This window comes from Parasteatoda tepidariorum, chromosome 10 (genome assembly GCF_043381705.1).
Source record: "Parasteatoda tepidariorum isolate YZ-2023 chromosome 10, CAS_Ptep_4.0, whole genome shotgun sequence".
Classification (NCBI taxonomy): domain Eukaryota; kingdom Metazoa; phylum Arthropoda; class Arachnida; order Araneae; family Theridiidae; genus Parasteatoda; species Parasteatoda tepidariorum.
In genome coordinates, this window is record NC_092213.1 from 47,803,940 (window position 1) to 47,822,670 (window position 18,731).

General features: G+C 28.9%; 1 protein-coding gene across 2 annotated transcripts in view; it reads right to left on the minus strand.

The window, feature by feature from the left end:
• Positions 1-384: 384 nt before the first annotated feature.
• The window catches only part of LOC107444081 (atrophin-1), a 65,926-nt gene continuing 47,579 nt past the window's right edge, over positions 385-18,731 (minus strand). The window contains exons 1-2 of one of the 2 annotated variants that reach the window (XM_016058894.3): positions 15,397-15,511; positions 385-3,971 (exon numbers count right to left, since the gene is read on the minus strand). In XM_016058894.3, coding sequence (XP_015914380.2) covers positions 1,050-3,971; positions 15,397-15,399 — 2,925 coding nt within the window. In that variant the 5' untranslated portion in view covers positions 15,400-15,511 and the 3' untranslated portion in view covers positions 385-1,049. Of the gene's footprint in view, positions 3,972-15,396; positions 15,512-18,731 lie in introns of those variants that run through there. The other variant, XM_071187021.1, reaches the window with a different exon arrangement.

Genomic DNA, 18,731 nt, shown 5'->3' on the forward strand with positions numbered 1-18,731 from the left:
AAATAGTAAAATATAATATTTTCTTAAGTAAAATTCTATTTAAAACGTAGTAGCTATAATGAACACATTAAATATTTAATTTATGTGCAATTGATGAAATTGTTCAAATAAAATTGTTCATCTTTATTAATTATTGCTTTCACTTAACGAATTATTTATTGCATTGTTTCTCATTCTTGGGGTTAAAGTATTATTAAATTAGCATTTTTGCTCTTAGTAAATTTTAAATAGTTTTGTAAATGCTTTTTTTTCTGCGTTAAAAGTATCTAAAATTTTCTGAGTAAGATATTATTAATCTTAAATAAAATTGAAATGCGTTGCTTCAACTAAATAACTGGACAGATCATATGTTTATAAGTAATATTTATTTATCTTAAATAAATATTTAAAAAAAAACTATACAAAAAATATACTGTAACTCTATTTACAATAAATATAGTTTATGCTCTTTAAGAGAAAACTATATTGGGAACTATATACAAAAGTGGCAATAAATCTAAAATCAAGCAACAAATTCATTTTTTAAAAAAGAAAATTATTGAAAATATTATTGTTATTATATACATATTTTAACATATTTTTATTTTAAATGTTTTTAAATAGCAAAATGTTTTTAGAAGCACTTCGTGATAAATAAACATTTTCCTGTGGTAAGTTGCATAATTATGCTTGAGTGGATGAAAGATGTGTAAGCAGTTGATCTGAATGACTTGAATTTCTTCGGAAAATAATTTCAAATCAGAGAACTTGTCGTTTTGAATGAGGTCTATCCTGAGAAGTAGTCTCTCAAAAATGTAACGTTATAATTCAGTAAGAGTATTGGCGTACTTAACACCTCTGCATAACTTTAAAGGCGCATTATACCTATAATTATTTCAACAAAAAATAAAAATGCATGAATCTTCATCAGTACGTGCAATTTGAGGCTATCACACAAGTTAATTTAGCTTGACTATAATAGTTTTTAAATGCTTTTAGTTTATTGCACAGAGAGTTGAATTCTGCTTGAAGTTTTAATGTCATCTCTTCTACCACGAATGCTCTAGAATTTACGTCGCAGTTTTCTCTGGTTTATCCTTATTTTCAGGTGACTTGTCAACTTCTACTTTCGTTCCTTCTGGCTGACTTCCTTGAGCTTGGAATTCTTCTACCTTCTTTGACTCGTCGTAAGCTTCACTGTCGGTGTGGGATCCCTTATTGTAAATGATTCGACTGACCCCATCTCCATGTTTTTGGATAAGTTCCCCAGCTCCTTTTGAGACAGCAAAGGATTTTGGTTGCTTATCGTCGTTGCTCACTGACACTCTTCCCGAGGATTCGGCTGGGTTTGAAAGCTCAAATGATCCCACGTTTCTTAAAAAAGATGGATCAGCATTTACAAGAGCATCAAACGAGCCTGGTATTTTTATTGGTTTAGCCAATTCCATTTGGCGATACAAGCTTGGAAATTCATCCATTGATTCACCACCTTCTTGTGAACTATGCCCAAAAGGGGTATCAGGTTTATATCCATATGATATTCCAGGATTGTGCTCATAAGATGATTCAGGATTATGACCATATGGGGTTTCAGGTTTATGACCATATGGGGTTTCAGGCTTATGACCATATGGGGTTTCGGGATTATGCTCGAGTGACGTTTCAGGATTATGTTCGTAAGGTCCGTGTTGATATGGTTCAGGACCGTAAGATTCAGGACCTTGACCATAAGATTCAGGACTATATGGTTCTTCGGGATGAAGGCCTGCATTGGATTCGCCTTCTTTCAATTTACTGCCATCAGCTTCGAAAAGATTAGGTTGTTTAGCAGTCGCCACAATTATTTTAGCTTTCTTGGATATTCCATACTTTCTAAAAAATTCATCATCAAGTTCCAATGGTTCATGGCTAGCGTATTCATCTTTATACCCAGTTATGTCACTTTTATATTCATGGGTGCTTTTCGTGTTAACATGGTGACCTGCTGATCCATCACCTCTTGCTTGAGGACTTGCGCGCTGTTCTGGATATCGACTGTTTGAGAGCTGAGGTCTACGCAATGGCTGGTTGCGTTGTTCAATGTTGCTATGCAATTTATGTTGACGTTGTTCAATGTTGCTATGCAATGGATGTTGACGTTGTTCATTGGCATAGCTCGCAGGGTATTCTGAATTATACGGCTTATATGCCATAGCGTGTCCTGGATTTCTAGATTGAACTTCTCTTGGGTTTTGATCCGTCATTTGTTGGCCGTGAGGAAGGGCAGGCTGAGAGACATCATCATGATCTAAATGGTAACTTCGACTCTCCGAGAATGATACTGATTTTGATGTAGATGATCCAACTGGCAGTTTCCCTTCTTGTCGGCTCTCTTCAACCGATGGAATTTCCCTGTCTGATGTGGGTGACCTAGCGTCTTTCTGGTATACCATTTCTTTTCGAGGCTTAACCTCTCTACTAGGCCTAATTTGTGTATCATATGTTTCAAAGGGCCGAGAAATTTTAAGTGATCTTGGTTCATAATTTGATCCTTCCCTTGATTGATCAGGATATGGAGAAGGCCTACTTCCTTGAGAGTCATAGTTTTGTTGCCTATGCTTTCCTTCTGAAGGATGTTTTATTCTTTGTGCGTCTCTCTGATAGTTTGAGGGATGACCCTCATAGTTTCTTTCAGGAGGATATGGTCCATAATTTTGACTTGGACGTCCATTTTCTAACGTGTATTGGGGTTGTGCTTCATAGCCTGGAGTTCCTCTGTGTCGGCTTTGCTTATGGGGTTTAGGTCTACTTGGTGCTTCATATCTTTCAGGTTGCTGATGGCGAGAATATTCTGGCTGAGGCTCTCTGGATGGTGAATAAGAATTACTACAATGAGGGCCTCTGCAATGAGAATGCTGATTTCCAGAACTATGTTCTAATGTTGAGTAAGGAGCGGGTTGTGGTGAATATGTCTTTCCAGCTTTTGGAAGTGAATGGTGTTTCGCTCCTGCTGGTCTGGTATGGTCAGGGGGTGAATAGTCTCGATAAGACCTATCAGGATGACCTGATGGATGATATGTTTCACGCTGACCAGGGGCATCATTTTCGTAGCTGTTAGGAGCATAAGAGCCACTATACGCACTACTGTCTTCTTCGCTTTTATTTGGATTATATGGAGTTTCGTAGTTTTGTTGACCCGGTGGTCCTAGAATAATAGCCTTTTGGCGAGTTCTATTGGGAGTTGATGTGGATGATTTAGAAAAACTTTTTGACTTCGTATACGAACTTAAAGATTTAGATGCTGAATCTGAATCAATAGCTTTACTTTTAGAACTAGTATGAACCGGACCACTATCGCTGTGACTTGAATAATAGGGTCTAGAATCACCTTCATTGGTGGTATATGGGTGATGACTGGGTGGTGAGTCATATTCGGATTGAGAAGATTGTTGAGGATGTCGTCTTCGCGAATGGGAATACTCAGGACGCTTATTAGTGCTAGCTTGATGTAAATTTTTATTGCAGTTTGCTTTTTCGTTGTGTGGATAATCATTAGAATATGATCTTCGAGATGGAGGAGGGCTTTGTTCAGAAGCTAAAACGTTTCTTTCTAATATACCGCCTTGTTTTTCTAAGAATGTTTCGAACATATTTACAGGAACTTGTTCGGACCTTTTCACTTCCCTATTAATCTGAAAATCTTCAGCTAAAGGAGGAAGATATTCCGATCTTGTCTGTGCAGGGTTTCTTAATTGCCTGGGATTGTTAACATTGCCCAATAGTTTGTCGGCATTAATGTAATTTGGTGTTGAAGATGCCTGATAATGGTGTGTGCTGGCAGAGTCTAGGTCTGTTTTGCCATTTGTTCGCAATAAATCACCAATATAAAGTTCGGATATTTTGGATGCCTTGGTCAGTATTTTAGAAGCATCAGCATCTTGATCTTCATTTTTTACTCCATTTACAATGATAAACAAGCACAGAAGTATAATTGGGGATGTCATGTGAGCCGCCTGAAAAATAAGAAATTTTTATCAAAAAGATAAAAGATTTACATTTATGTGAAATATAACAAAAATTTGTATAAAAGACAAGAAATCTTAATGATTCTCTAAGATCACAAAATGGTTAGATCGGTTAGTCAGATTATCGGAGAACATTGTCAAATAATTTTATCAAAATAAATAATGAAATGCGGATAGGGAAATTAAAACTAAACTGAAATTACCAGTAAGCCATAAAATTTAAATAAAAATGATAAAATAAAAATGGTTTTTAGAGTTTAAAATATTTTAAACTCTAAAAACTTTAACGTAATTTAGATTAGCTGTCAGGTATGTGATGTGAAGAAACCATGGAATAAAATATAATAAAATTATGAAACTGTGGCATTTTGTTACTATATATAAAGGTTTGAGATTTTTGTTTGAAACAGTTTATTTCAGTTTAAGTTTCATTCTTGTTGAGGTATTTTTATATAAAATTTGTGCGAATGTAAATTTAATAAAAAGTACTCAGAATTGGTCTCAGAAATTTTTTTTTTGAAACAGTCTTTACATAGCATCTTTACCCATGTCTTGAGATAGTAGTGTTCAAATGCCGTCATGCGGAAGAAAAAAAAGCATTTCTGAGAGCATTAGAATTGCATTACACTTTAAAAAATTCCGTATCAAATTACGGTAAAAAGTACCGGAACTTTTAATGCGACATCTGTCAAATCTATTTTTATCGTAAAATATTATACCGTAATTATTACAATAATATTTATTTAACGAGAATAATTCAGTGATTTTACTGTAATTATTACTGTAAAAATTATGCTATATCAGAATTTTTGTTTTGTATAACTTGTTTCGGAAAAAATAATATTATGGTAAAAAGTACCAGCACGATGAGTGCCGATAATTTTTACCGTAATTTGATCCTGAATTGCTTATACTGTATGCCATTTCATATGGAAGAGGTATGAATCACCATTTTTGGTGAACTTGTAAACATGTACTGTTGTTTGTTTCGTAAGAATTTATAGTATAGTATGTCTCATGATCGTATTCAAGCAAAAATAGCTTAGATAACGCAAATGTGTTAACTTAATGTTACCGAAATTTAAACTAATCTTGAAAGTACAAAATTACATAGTGTGATATTTTATTCTTTACCGTATTTACATAACGTATGTCAAGGATGTCTTAAACATGATTGTATCACACATCCTTCAGTTTATTTCAATTACTGAATACCCGACTTTAAAATTAATTTCTTCACCAGAAAAAGAAGTGTTGCCACCGGAGACTATCAAATACTTTTATAAAAAGAAAAAAAGACAGAGAGAGGGTCAAGTATGTCATTATTGAATGCTTCTTTTCAAAATATTTCACACGGTGCGAATTTCTTGAGATATTTGACAGCACTTTTCGGACACCCTGTATTTTGATTCACGTACACTTGCCCCACACACCACCTGATCATAACCCAGCACTTAGCTCTATTTCTCGGGGCTCGATTTTATTAAAGATGCCACAGAAGCCCTTAAAAAGCTTTTACTGTGTTAATATAAACAGTTATTAAATTTCCATTTAACTATACTGTTATTAATTTTATAGCATTCATATATTTAAAATAATATTTAAAAGGCATATTTCATATTTAAAATATTTAACATATAGTATTCATATTTAAAATAAATCAACCATGCATTTATATCTGCGATGTTAATTTCTCTTTAAATACTTCAAAATTATAATTCCACTTGATCTTTTTTAAACTAAGTATCGTGAATATTCATCCATGCTTAAAATCAAGAAATGAATGAAAACGTGAAGCGAATTTCCTCTGATTCATAAGTCATATGAATGAAAAATTAGAGGAACCAAATATGTTGATTTTACGGTTGACTCAATCTTCACACACAAAATGTATTACAAAGATAACTTTTTCATTTCCCTGCGATATTTTGAGAACTAAAGAAATCACGAATTAGCGAAATACACAAATTAATAAAAATACGATATCCTCATAAAATCTACCTCCTTTTAAATGATGGGAAGTTTATTTTATAATCTTCTTTAATGCTTTTGTATTTGATACATAAAAAAGGTATTTTTATTATGATTTCAGGTTTATGAACATTTTCCTTAGAGTAAAAATAAATATCGTCACTAAGCAGGGTTACTTAAACAACATTTCGATTTCAGAACCCTTCTAAGTCTTATTGAATTAATTCAATAAAACTTGGATTATATGCAGGAAAGCTTACTAAAACTTGCATTAAAGAAGGAAAAAGAAACATAAATTAAAGAGTAAGAAGGGTAACTTATATTCCCCCTCAATGTGGGTAACTAAAGCCAACAGTTAGAATTTAATATTTAGCTATGTTTGGTAGAGAAGGGGTGAAAAATATCTAAAGTGCGAGTAAACGTGTATATTCAGCTCGAATTATTTATTAATATACGGAGAAAAGAATATAGTATCTACTGTATAGTAATGATATTTCTAGTAAAAAAACCGTTATTCTGATTAATAAAACCAAAATAAACGGTTTTTAAACCATTTATTAGACAATTTTTCGGTTCCTATGGTAACTGTTTACCGGAAATTCGGGTTTTAAAAATTAAGGTTCTTTTTTAACTCACATTTAGTAAAAAATACAAAGCTGAAAAGTAAATATAGCCAGAAAAATGATTTTTATACATCTACGATATCATGATAAAATTACCAAATTTAACCACATTTACCGAATTTTATTACATATTATAAAACCGTATTTTATTGTTATTTTTTACCAAAATCGTTACCGAAGCGTTTCGGTAAAATTTTCCAAGTTTTTGGTGTTCCCATAGTGCTAAAAATACGATAAATTTTACCATATTCTGGTAGTTTTGACCCTACTTTTTTTCTCAGTGTATTCGATTTATCTTTACATCAATAGAATTTACACTATTTGTTCCTTACTTTTTTTCAACCATAAGGTAAAGTGTATATGGTTATAACAAAAATTATTAAGAATGAGTGCACTCTTTAAAATACACTCAGTGTTGTACCGTAATATTAGTACTCTGAATCTTAATACGCTCTACTAAAATTATCAACTATTATAGTGGTGTTAGATTGAACCCTAATATGTTATTATAAACTTTAAGGAGTAAAATAATATGGTTCAACATACCAAAATAGTAAGTATGCATCTAATGGGTGCAATAATATGGTTCAGAAAATTTCTTAATTTCTAACAGTATATGGAATAGTTTACAAGGTATTAAAGTTAAAATTAAACTTTCTTCACAAAATATGAATACAGTTCACAAAGTATTTAAGTTAAAATTAGAATTTCTTCACTAAATATTAATAAATTGCAAAGTATTTAAATTAAACATCCTTCACAAAATATGAATATTTTGCAAAATATTTATGTTAAAAAAAACTTTCTTCAAAAACTATGAATAGTTTACAAAGTGTTTAATTTATAAATAAACTTTCTTCACAAAATAAGAATAGTTTAAAATTTTTTTTACATAAAATTAAATTTTCTACCCTAGATATGAAAAGTTTACAAAGTATTTAAGTTAAAAATAAAATTCCTTCCCAAAATATGAATAGTTTTCAAAGTATTTAAGTCAATATTAAACTATCTTCACAAAATATCTTATTTAACTTAAATTCTAAAAACAAATTACAACCAAAAAAAACCATTTCATAAACATTTGTTGTGTTTATAGTTCCTAATATTCAAAACGATAGCTTTTAAAATCTAATTAAAGCAAGTAAAAACACTTAACACTCTGTTCGTCTTGTTTTAAACTTCTTAAGTAATTAATTTAAAGGAAATAATTTTCTATATCACTTCCATATTCAATAACTTCGATGAACAACTAATTTCCTATTTTGTCACGGTTCAGCTCACCACGAGAAGTACTTTTATAAACTGTATCAGCAAAAGGAAACTAAATATTTAATTTATTTTATGCTCTGTTGCAAATCATAACACGCAGTAGTGAAAGTTAAATTCTAGTTAATAAGTAGTCAGATGGAAAAATGTAAAACATTTTGACATTTTCTGTAAAAATGTATTTAAATTTTTACCGGAAATCACTGTCATCATAAGGAACTGATTTTTTTACCGTTAAGGAGCATTTAAATGTTTCCTTAAACCGGAAGTATACATGAGAATGATTAGTTATCAAAATTTAAAAGAAACTAAGATTGACATTTTAATGAGTTTTTGAAATAATTGATCTTTTTATTTGGCACAATCAGTTTTTTTTTCTTTTCTTTATTTCCTTTTTTTGCAACGAATAATCATAATTTTTTATAGTTTAAGTCCGATATGTTAAATTCGATTCTTTACTAGATTAGAAATATTGAAGCTTGTTGGGGCGTTGTAATTTTCTGCAAAACTTATCTTAGATTTCAGGATGCTATACAATAAGAATTTTCATTTTAAAATTATGGTAAAATAATATTCATCAGTCTGTCCATCCAGTTAACTGTAAAGTTGACGGTTAAGAACATTTTATACCCTTACAGTTTTTTAACCTTTTACAATTAGTATGGTTATAAAACCATGAATACGAAACTATGTGATTGTTTAACCATTTAAACTAGTATGGTTTCAAAACTTGTTTGGTCTGTCTTTTGGTTGTGAAGCTTGGACAACGACAAAACTGAAGGAAAATTTTATCGCAATGTTTGAGAGAAAGATTTTGCGGAGTTCAAAATATCTAACATAAGACATATAATTAATAATAACAAATATAATTAAATATTTTACATGTCCACTGTTCCCTTAAAGTAATTTTCAAAGAAATTGAAATATCTTATTGTGGAAGTGATGTAGAGTTTATTTTCTTCAATAAAAATTTTAAAAAATGAGCGGAATTACAATCCTAAAATACATTACAGATTAAATTACGCAAAAAAATACAGTATTCAAGCATTGAAAAAAAAATTATGAACCATTTTGGCAGTACCCTTAATTTAGTGACATCTTAAAGCATCGTTCAAAAAATTAAAACTAAAAACAAATCTTTCAATAAAATGTAAGCTTATAGCAATAAAAAACTTCGAAATAGCCTCATTATAATCCTATGATATACCAAAAATTAAATTACACTAAAAATTACATTTCTAGCATTAAAAAAAATTAAACATTTTAGAGATCAACGGTTCGTTTAATATATAACTATTTTAAAGTATTCTTTATAGAAATTAAAATTTAAAAATGTTTTAATTAAAGTTAAGTTTATTTATTTCACTGAAAAGCTTCAGAATAACCGAATTACAATAGTAAAATATAGCATAATTACATTAAAGATTCGGGTGTTAAGAAACAAAAATTATGAAATATTTTAGAAGTCCCCTATTTGCGTAACCTAGGGACATTTTATAGTGATATTCAAAGAAATTAAAATACCCTTCAATAAAAGTTAAGTTTATTTCCTTAAATAAAAAGTTTCAAAATAACAGCAATATAATCTTCTTATGCACATTGCAGCATTAAGAAAATAAAAATAACGAAAATTATAGAGATCTACTGTTCCCTTAAATTTATGCCATTTTAAAGTTATATTCCTAGAATTTAAAATCAAAATTCTTTCAAAAAATGTTAAGTTTTTTTTCTTTAATAAAAAGCTTCAGAATAGCCGCAACAATCCTATGATATAGCATATAAATTACAGTATAAGAATTTGGTAATTAAAATATTAAAATTATGAAACATTTGAAAGATCTAATGTTCCCTTAATACAGTATCCTTTCAAATAAATTTTCAAAAAAGTTAAAAATAGAATGCCGTTAAATTAAAGTTAACTTTCTAAGAGCTTCAAAACAACAGCCCTTTAATTCATTATTGTCCACAAAAAAAAATAGTTTTATTTTGTGCATTTAAAATTACTTCCTTTTCAATTGTATTTGTTCATATCAAACATTAGATATCAACTTCGCCCTTTTTTCAGGTATTCATTGAATGGAACTATACAACTGTTTAAGCAAAAGAAATAAATCAAAACTGATATCAGATGTTGATATATAATGTCGGAAAAGAAATTCTGTTTTTATTTGATTTATATTATTGTTACTATTTAGAGCAAGTATAATAGATATTTTTATCTTATCAACAATAAAGTAAAAATAGTATTAAATGAACAATATAAAACCAGTGAATAAGAAAAATAATTAAGTGAATTGAATCCTTTCCTTGAAAATAATCCACAGTTTCCGCAATAAAGAATAAAAGTTTCAAAAATTTTTTTTTGCATGTTTAACTTTGGTTAATTTGTTTTGATAAATGCAAATTAGTGTGCTTGCTATGTCTATAATGTTTTTTAAAAAATCTATTTTTTAACTAATTTTTATTTTGAAATGTCTGACTGTTTTCTTTCTTTTTTTAAATTGCATGTTTTATAAAGACATAATATCATAATATTTAAAAACATTTTGACAATCACACCAGGTTTCAATGTTTTTGTCTTATAGCAAATTATACAAGGAAATCTTATTAGTATTTATAGGAAAAAGTATCATAAAAAGAAGTTTATGCTGTCAAACCTCGCTATAATGAACTTTGAATATAGCGAATTCTTTAGTGGTCTCTTCTGTGTTAAATCTTATTCTTGCATACTCTTACCTATTAAACTAGGGCGAAATTTTAATTAAGTTATGGATTAAAACTCAAACAATTGAGGCAAGTTATGGAGTTAAACTTTCTATTTTTACTTTTTCTATTCGAAAAAAAAATTGTTTTAAAATTTTTATCTCGAAAATAAAATTGAAATCCTGGATATTTTGCCCAGCATAAAATGAGAACTAGAAAGTAATGGATTCTTTATTAACTGTTAATTGAAGACGTGGTGAACTCTTACTTAAAATCGAACAGTTAAAAATCACCAATTTCTTCCATAGAAAGGAAAAATTTAATTATTATTTTTCTTTTTAACATTTGATTTTTTAGCTATTTAATAATTTATAACAAATTTGCAATCACTATTTTTTAGAATACTACTGTAGACCGAGAAAAATAGTATGGTCAAAACTACCAGAACATGGTAAAATTTACCGTTATTCTGGTTCCAGGGGAAGACCTAAGACTTCGGTAATTTTTTACAGCAATAAAATATGATTATAACATGTGAAAAAATATAGTAAAATTTGGTAATTTTATCTTGATACCTAAGAGCATGGCATAAAAACCATTTATTCGATTAAATTTATTTTTCAGCTCTGCATTTTTTAACCTAATGTGTGGTAATAAGAATTATCATTTTGAAAACCAGAATTTCCGGCAAACAGTTGCCAAATGAGCGAAAAAATAACGTAATGAATGATTTAAATGTTAAAATTTTGGTTTTATTGACCAGAATTATGGTTTTTTCCCCTAGAAATGTCCTTACCGTAACAGTATGACAATTTTACCACATTTATTTTTCTCCACGTAGCATGAAAAATAAATTTTTTTGTTTCCTCTTAGAATTTAGATATAGTGAGTCTTTAGGTGGTCTTTTTTCTATGGCCGTAGACATTTCACGACAACGGGGGTCGACTATATTTTGATTGTTGATAAGCGTTAACATAAATAAAATATAAATATGATGCTTTAGGGCAATTGTTGGAAAATAAATGTGCATCTTTCAACTGACTTAATGAATGGTAGAATTTACAAAAGAAGATTTACACACTTGTTCTTTTTTTTAAGTATTTTTTATAGACTAGTGAGTAATATTCAATAATTTGGCTTCTTGTTATAAAAAAATTTACTTGATTTCAAAATTTTATTTAATCGCGTTTATTTTACCAACGAAAAACAACCGATTCGAAAGGATGAACACTGCAAAGTGTTAACACGAATTCAATACTATAAGCTTTTTTCTGTCACAAACCAATTAAGGAATCTGAAAATAAGAATGTTAATAATCCGGATAAACCTTTCTTTTTTTAGAAAGCTATTGAATAAAATTTGCATTCTTTTACGATTCAAGAAAGAGTAGTAGATAATAGGAAAATGTTTCCTATTAAAAATCCCCATAACTTTTGTTGTATGTCGTTATACCCATAAAATTTTTCAAAAATAATGAAGCCTTTAAGGTTCTCAAAATGGCAGCGAGTACTCTTATAAGTGTTTACATAAAAAAATCTATAAGTTATGTTATTTATGTTAATTCTTAGTTAAATTAAGTGACGTATATGAATTTGAGTACTTGATTAAAATCATAAAACCGTGAATGAGTCATTTGTGATGATATTCGAAATCATCGGTTTTATTAATGAAATCTTTTCATTATTTATTTTAATTTGAAAATAGGAAAAGAATGTGTTGATCAGCAGTTGCTTTTCTCAACACATTGATTGTAAAACTGTAGTGATTAGAAAGTGTCCTTTTGGCAAAATATTCACAGGATGTTTCGTAATTACCGTTCTTAATATATATTTTTCAAATTCTTGTCACAAATTAAATCAGAAAAAAACAAACATATTTGGGCTCGCAAATTAATGTTCAAGCGAACAAAAACGACTTACATTTCAATTAGGTTACGTTTACGAGTTACATTGCATTTGATGATTTCAAAACTGTAGTAATTGGAAAATGTCTTTTTTGACAAAACAGTTGCAGAATGTTTCGTAATTACCGCTATTAATATACATTTTTAAAATCCTTTGTCATGAATAAAATCACGAAAATAAATATATTTGGGCTGGCAAATTAGTGTTCATTCGAGGATAAACGAATTACTAAACTCTGATTGCAAAACTATTGTGATTAGGATATGTTTCTCTTATAAAATAGTTACAGGGTGTTTCGTAATTACCCCTCCAAATATACATTTTTGAACTCCTTGTCACAAATAAAATCAGAAAAATAAACATATTTGGGCTCACAAATGAATGTTCAAGTGAAGAAACACGAGCTAAAAAACATTGATTACAAAACTGTTGTCCCGTTTTGACAAAAAGTTGCAGGGTGTTTCGTAATTACCACTCCTAAAATATATATTTGGAATCCTTGTCACAAGAAAACTAGAAAATAAACATATTTGTCTCAATATATGGTTCTCAAATTTATATCCAAGTGTATAATAACAGAAAAATAATAAAAATTTATCGAACCATTCACAAGCAAGTTTGGTTTCGAAACCATAAAAGCCTATTTGATTTCTAAAAAAAACTAAAATAAAGGTTAAAATTTTTAAATTTCCTACAGTAAACAAGTTGGTTTTAGTGTTTTTAATTATACGTTCTTAATAATGATTCGACAATTGCTTTTTTATTTGCTTAAACATTAGATTTCCAAATGTGCTGTGCATATTTTTCTTTCATTTTATTTTTGACAAGAATTCTAAAAATATATGCTAAGAGTGTTGAATGCGTAACAATAAGTATTATAGACAAGGTTTTAAAACACCACTTCTAATAGTTTTTAAACCTACGGAGCACGTGTAATAGCAATTGTTAAAGAAATATGTCTTAAAATTTGCTAAATTTTGCTTAAAAAATGATGATTGAATATTTTGATTGTTTAAATAATTCTATTTGTTTTCACATTTTAAAGTTTTTTTTGTAGAAATTAAGAATATACACACATTTTTGAGTTATATATAACTTTATAAGACCTTACTGTAATTGATAAAAACTTTAAAAGCTCATTAAACATATTCTTTTTGCTCATACTTGTGTTTTCATAACTTTTTTCAACTCCACAACCAAAGAGAAATAGCCCAAAAATTTCATATTTATTATTTTTTTAACCAAAATTTCATATACATTATTTTTTAACTAAAAATTTCATGTATATAATTCTTTTACCAAAAACTTCAAGTACATTAATATTTAACCAAAAATTTCATAAGCATTAATCTTATTAAAAAAAAACTTTATTAAATCAATCATCTTGATTTGAGAGTGATACTTCGGGTACATTCCATGCAAATAACTAATCTAAAACAACAAACGTTCACTTTTCTTTACACTCTATTGTTGGTTGAAAAATGAGTAATAAAAAAGGAATATTAAATTTTAAAAGAATGATTCAGATTTATTATGTATATGCTACAATTTAAAAGTAATGTTTTACTAAATAATTATTTTTTTCCTTAAAAGAAAATAAGATAGACGGTTTTTCAACATCGTTATATTCTATATTATATTAAAATCTTTAAGTTAGTATATTAAAATAGAGGACTTAATATTTACTATGAAAATGTTAATATAAACTATAAAACTCAATTTTAAAATATAATACATACAGAGGAGAAAATAATTACATTTTTTTAAAGAAAGTAAGAAAAGCTTCTTTTACGTTTAAGTTAATTTATAATTTTTAAGCACAAAATGTATTTATTGCTATTTTTTATGTATAAAAATTCGGTGGTATAATGATAATTAAAAAGAAGATTTCACTTTTAAGAAAATTCTTTATAAGATGTTGTTAATCATAAATCTTACGTAAATCATATTTTAAAATGCAAATAATTATTAATTTTATTATTTTTTTAAAAAAATTGTAAACTTATCTTTTAAACAATATTCATAAACTCAAAAATTTCTAAACTTGCCATATTGTTTAAAACTACTTTTGCCTAAATTAACTATATAAATCCTTTCTTTCGCAGTAAAGCACAGCTCAGACAGTTTTAAAAATTCATTAAATAGAAATTATTAAAATTCATTAAATAGAAATTATTAAAATTCATTAAATAAAAGCTTTTATTCAAGTCAAACTCTTTTAGAAAGTACTACATTAAGGACATAATAATAATCTTAATATACTACAATAAGTACATACGTTCTTTTGAAAAATAAGATAAGTCCTAAAAGTAGTATCTTCAGAACTTGATGTTCTTTTTACAAAATATGAATATAAGACATCAAGCATAAACATCGAATTTAGTAATAAATGGTCTTTCACATCCAACATTGAATTGAATTCTTTTTCCCTTAAGTTTGAAATTCTTTTTTGTTACAGTAAAACAGATTTCGCTCAGTTTTAAAAAAATCATTAACTCAAAAATACTAAAATTTATAAAATGAAAGTTGCTAAATGTAGGTTTTAAAATAATTGGCTATAGCCTGTTAGGTTTTTACGTTTATTGTTAAGTGTTTTGCGTTTTTTTAAAGATAAGTTATAAGTCTTTAATGCAGTATCTTTCGAGCTTAGTAATCTCTATAGAAAATGTGAATATAAAATATTAAACACAAATACAAATTCAGTGCATATGAAACAGCGTATGAAGTATTTTTTTAATACGATAAGAATAAATTTTCTTTCACATTCAATTGAAAATTATAATACAAAAATTTACTGCTGTAATTAATATAATTCAAAAAAATTTTAAAAATAAAAGTTGCTTATATTAGGGTTTATGTATAAAGCATATTTTAAAATGCATACAATTATTATTATTTTTTATAATAAAAAAGGAAAGAACATAAGCTAAAAACATATCAACTTACCATATTGTTTTAAGAAACTTTCACCTTAACTTAGAACTTTCTTAATCCTTTCTTCTCACAGTAAACATGCTTCAATTGTTACCAATATCTTGATCAGCGTTGCTTTTTAAACACGGAAAATCCCTTTTTTCTCTTTCCCAGAATCCCCCGCGGCATTCGTGCGAGACAGAAACAAGTACAACTGACCACCTTTTCTTCTAAAAACTCATCCCAAAAACGAAACAAGAAAAACGGAAAATTGAAATGAAAACACAATTCAGACTCTCTTTTTTGACGATGGGTCAGATGAAATCTTTTTTTTTTCTTTACTTTTAAGTTTAAAGGAAATGATACCATCCAGTGGCTTACATTATAGAAAATGGTTTAATTGATCGTCTGATTGTTTTTAGACAAATTAACATTTATTTGAAGATTGTTTTAACTATAAAAATTGGTTTGTCATAACTTGTCATTAACGCAATGCTAATAACTACGAAATGTTTTTGTGAAATGTTTTTTTTTCCTTCTATTTAACCTTGCGGTACCAATGCTCTATAATTGAATTGCTTTACATTGTATCAATTGAATTTCAGCAACAAATAAGTAAATTTTTAAACAAATTTTTAACAAGTTTTTTCTTCCTGAAAGAATGTAGTCAATTCCTAATAAGCTTATCATGAATATAAAAGTACTTTTTTTTTTTTTTACTTTATGAAGTTTGTCAAACTTTTTGAAGCACAGCACTTTCTTTAATACTTTCGACACTAAGTCGACGGAATTTTCTTGCAGGTCCTCGACGGGATAGATTGAGGACAGATTGACTAATGAGGATTGATCGGGATGGATTGAGGATAAAAATGTGAAATAACATTAATGTTATTAAAAATATCATGAATATAATGAAAAATAATAGAATGCATTAGAGGAAGGGTTCCCATTTTTTTTCCGGCAACCGTAACTGATCATCTTTCGTTCGACTTTACCCTGACTTTTTAAATAAAGTACTCGAAGAAAGTTTCGAACGTATTTACCAATATAAAAAGGAATGAGCCGCGATAGCTCAGGGGATAGAGCGTTCGCCTTCCAATGAGGCGAACCGGGTTCGAATCCCAGTCGATGCGAATTCAGCATCCGATTTGCACCGACCACAGTGCTGACGTGAAATATCCTCATTGGCAGACGGATAACGGGTTAGAGTTCCTTTGCTGTCAGGCTAACCGTGGGAGGTTCTCGTGGTCTTCCTCTCCATGCAAAGCAAATGCGGGTCAGCTCCATCAAAAAATCCTCCAAGAAGGCAAATTTCTCCCAATACTCGATCTAGGAGTACCCTTGTCTTCTGGACTGGGTTCAAAATTACAAAGCTACGGATTTGAACATTAGTAGTCGTAAACCCATAAAATTGGGTCGGCTGTTCAATAAAATAAAATAAAATAAAATAAAATAAAAAGGAATGGGAGCCGTGATGACTCAGGGGATAAAGAGTTCACCATCCAATGCGGTGAGCCGGGGTCAAATCCCAGCAATAGCTGGTCGATACGAATTCCTCACACGGCTCGCACCTACCACAGTGCTGACGTAAAATATCCTTAGTGGTAAACAGATCATGGGTTAGAGTCCCCTTGCCGACAAGCTAACGTTGGGATGTTTTCGTGGATTTCCTCTCCATGTAACTCAAATGCGGGTTAGTTCTATCATAAAGTCCACCAAGAAGGAAAATTTCTCCCACTACTTGATGCAGAAATTCCTTCGTCTTCTGGAATGGGTTCAAAAGTACAGAGAACTACGGATTTGAACATTAGTAGTCATAAACCCAAAAATTGGGTTGGTTGTACAACGACGGTTATAAAATAAAATAAAAGGAATGGGAGCCGTGGTGACCATAAAGTTTACGGTAAAGAATTTTTTTACTTTTACGTTTTCGAAACCATTTACAACTACTATGGTTAAAAATCACGAATACAAAACTAAGCAGTTTTTATACCATTTACAACTAGCATGGCTTCAAAGCCGTACAAAATAAATTTAACTGGATTTGGGGATAGATTTATAGGGCAACCATTTATGCGGGAATGAGAGTATTTTATTCTCATAGCCCAGTTAAACAAATTAGGGAGTGTACGACAACTGGAAACTCTGTTGAAAGGAGTGGAGGAAGTATTGTGATGTCAACACTGAGACTAGAACTCTCATTCTGTCGGTCAGGAGATTGACAGATTAGCAATCTCGGCTGTAGTATGTACTCAGCAAGGAACTAAGGAGCTTCATTATGTGGGTCTAGATTAGATGAAAGCAGTTAATAAATGTTTTTTTTTTCACAATTAACTGTTTGAATACCACCGTATTTATAGTTATTTGACTGTTTTGTTTGAATATGGTAAAATAGCAATTAAATGAATAGTTATTTAACCACTTCAACGGAGAAACTTCTAACATCGGACAATGGTCTTTCATATGTTGCTTTCATGTCATCGATAATAGAGAAACTGTTGCAGAATAATTTGTTATTTCAAAACTCTCCAACTCTGCCGAATTTTATTTTATTTAAAAAGTTTGAAAAAAAAATTAAAATAAAACAACGACGATCTTTCTATCGAATTTAAAATTGTGTTCTTTTTTAATTTCAAAGCCTTGTTTTTGAATTAATTAAAGAGAATGGAAATAAAACGATATTCTACTTCAAAAATGCGGCAAAATATTAAACAATTTATTATTACAAAATTTTAGAAATTATTATTATTTAATTTGAGCTTCTCATCAAAATTGTTTTAATATTGGTATTAGTTATGTGATTAAAACTTAACATTTTACAATGAAAGAGAAACACAAGTTTTGAGCTATTGTTTTATTTTTATATTTTTGAATGAAATAATTGGCAGGAAGATAAAAACATTATTCTAAATCAATGATCTATAAATTTTGCTAAATTTTGAAGTTTATTTAAATTTATATATGTATATATTTTTTTTTTAAAAAAAGGAGTTGAATGTTAGAAAGAATTAACATTCTTATTTCTGTAATACCTATATTAAAAGCGACTTTCGCGCTTCAAACAGCTTTCAAATCATTAGTTTAAAAAATTAGTATGACTAAAAATTATTTTGATTTTCATATATCTTATTTCATATTAACTTACCACTTTAGAACGAAAAGTTTAAAACTATCTAAACAAAAAGATAGTTCCTTTAATACATATGTTAACATTTAAGAACATAAATCTTCAACCATGTAGTCAAATAATTTAAGAAATATTACTTTTAAATGGGAAATTCGGGTTATTTAATTTTTATCATTAACGATGGTAGTTTTTCTCTGAATATATAGCGGAAAAGTACATAAAAAAATAACGCCTTATAAAG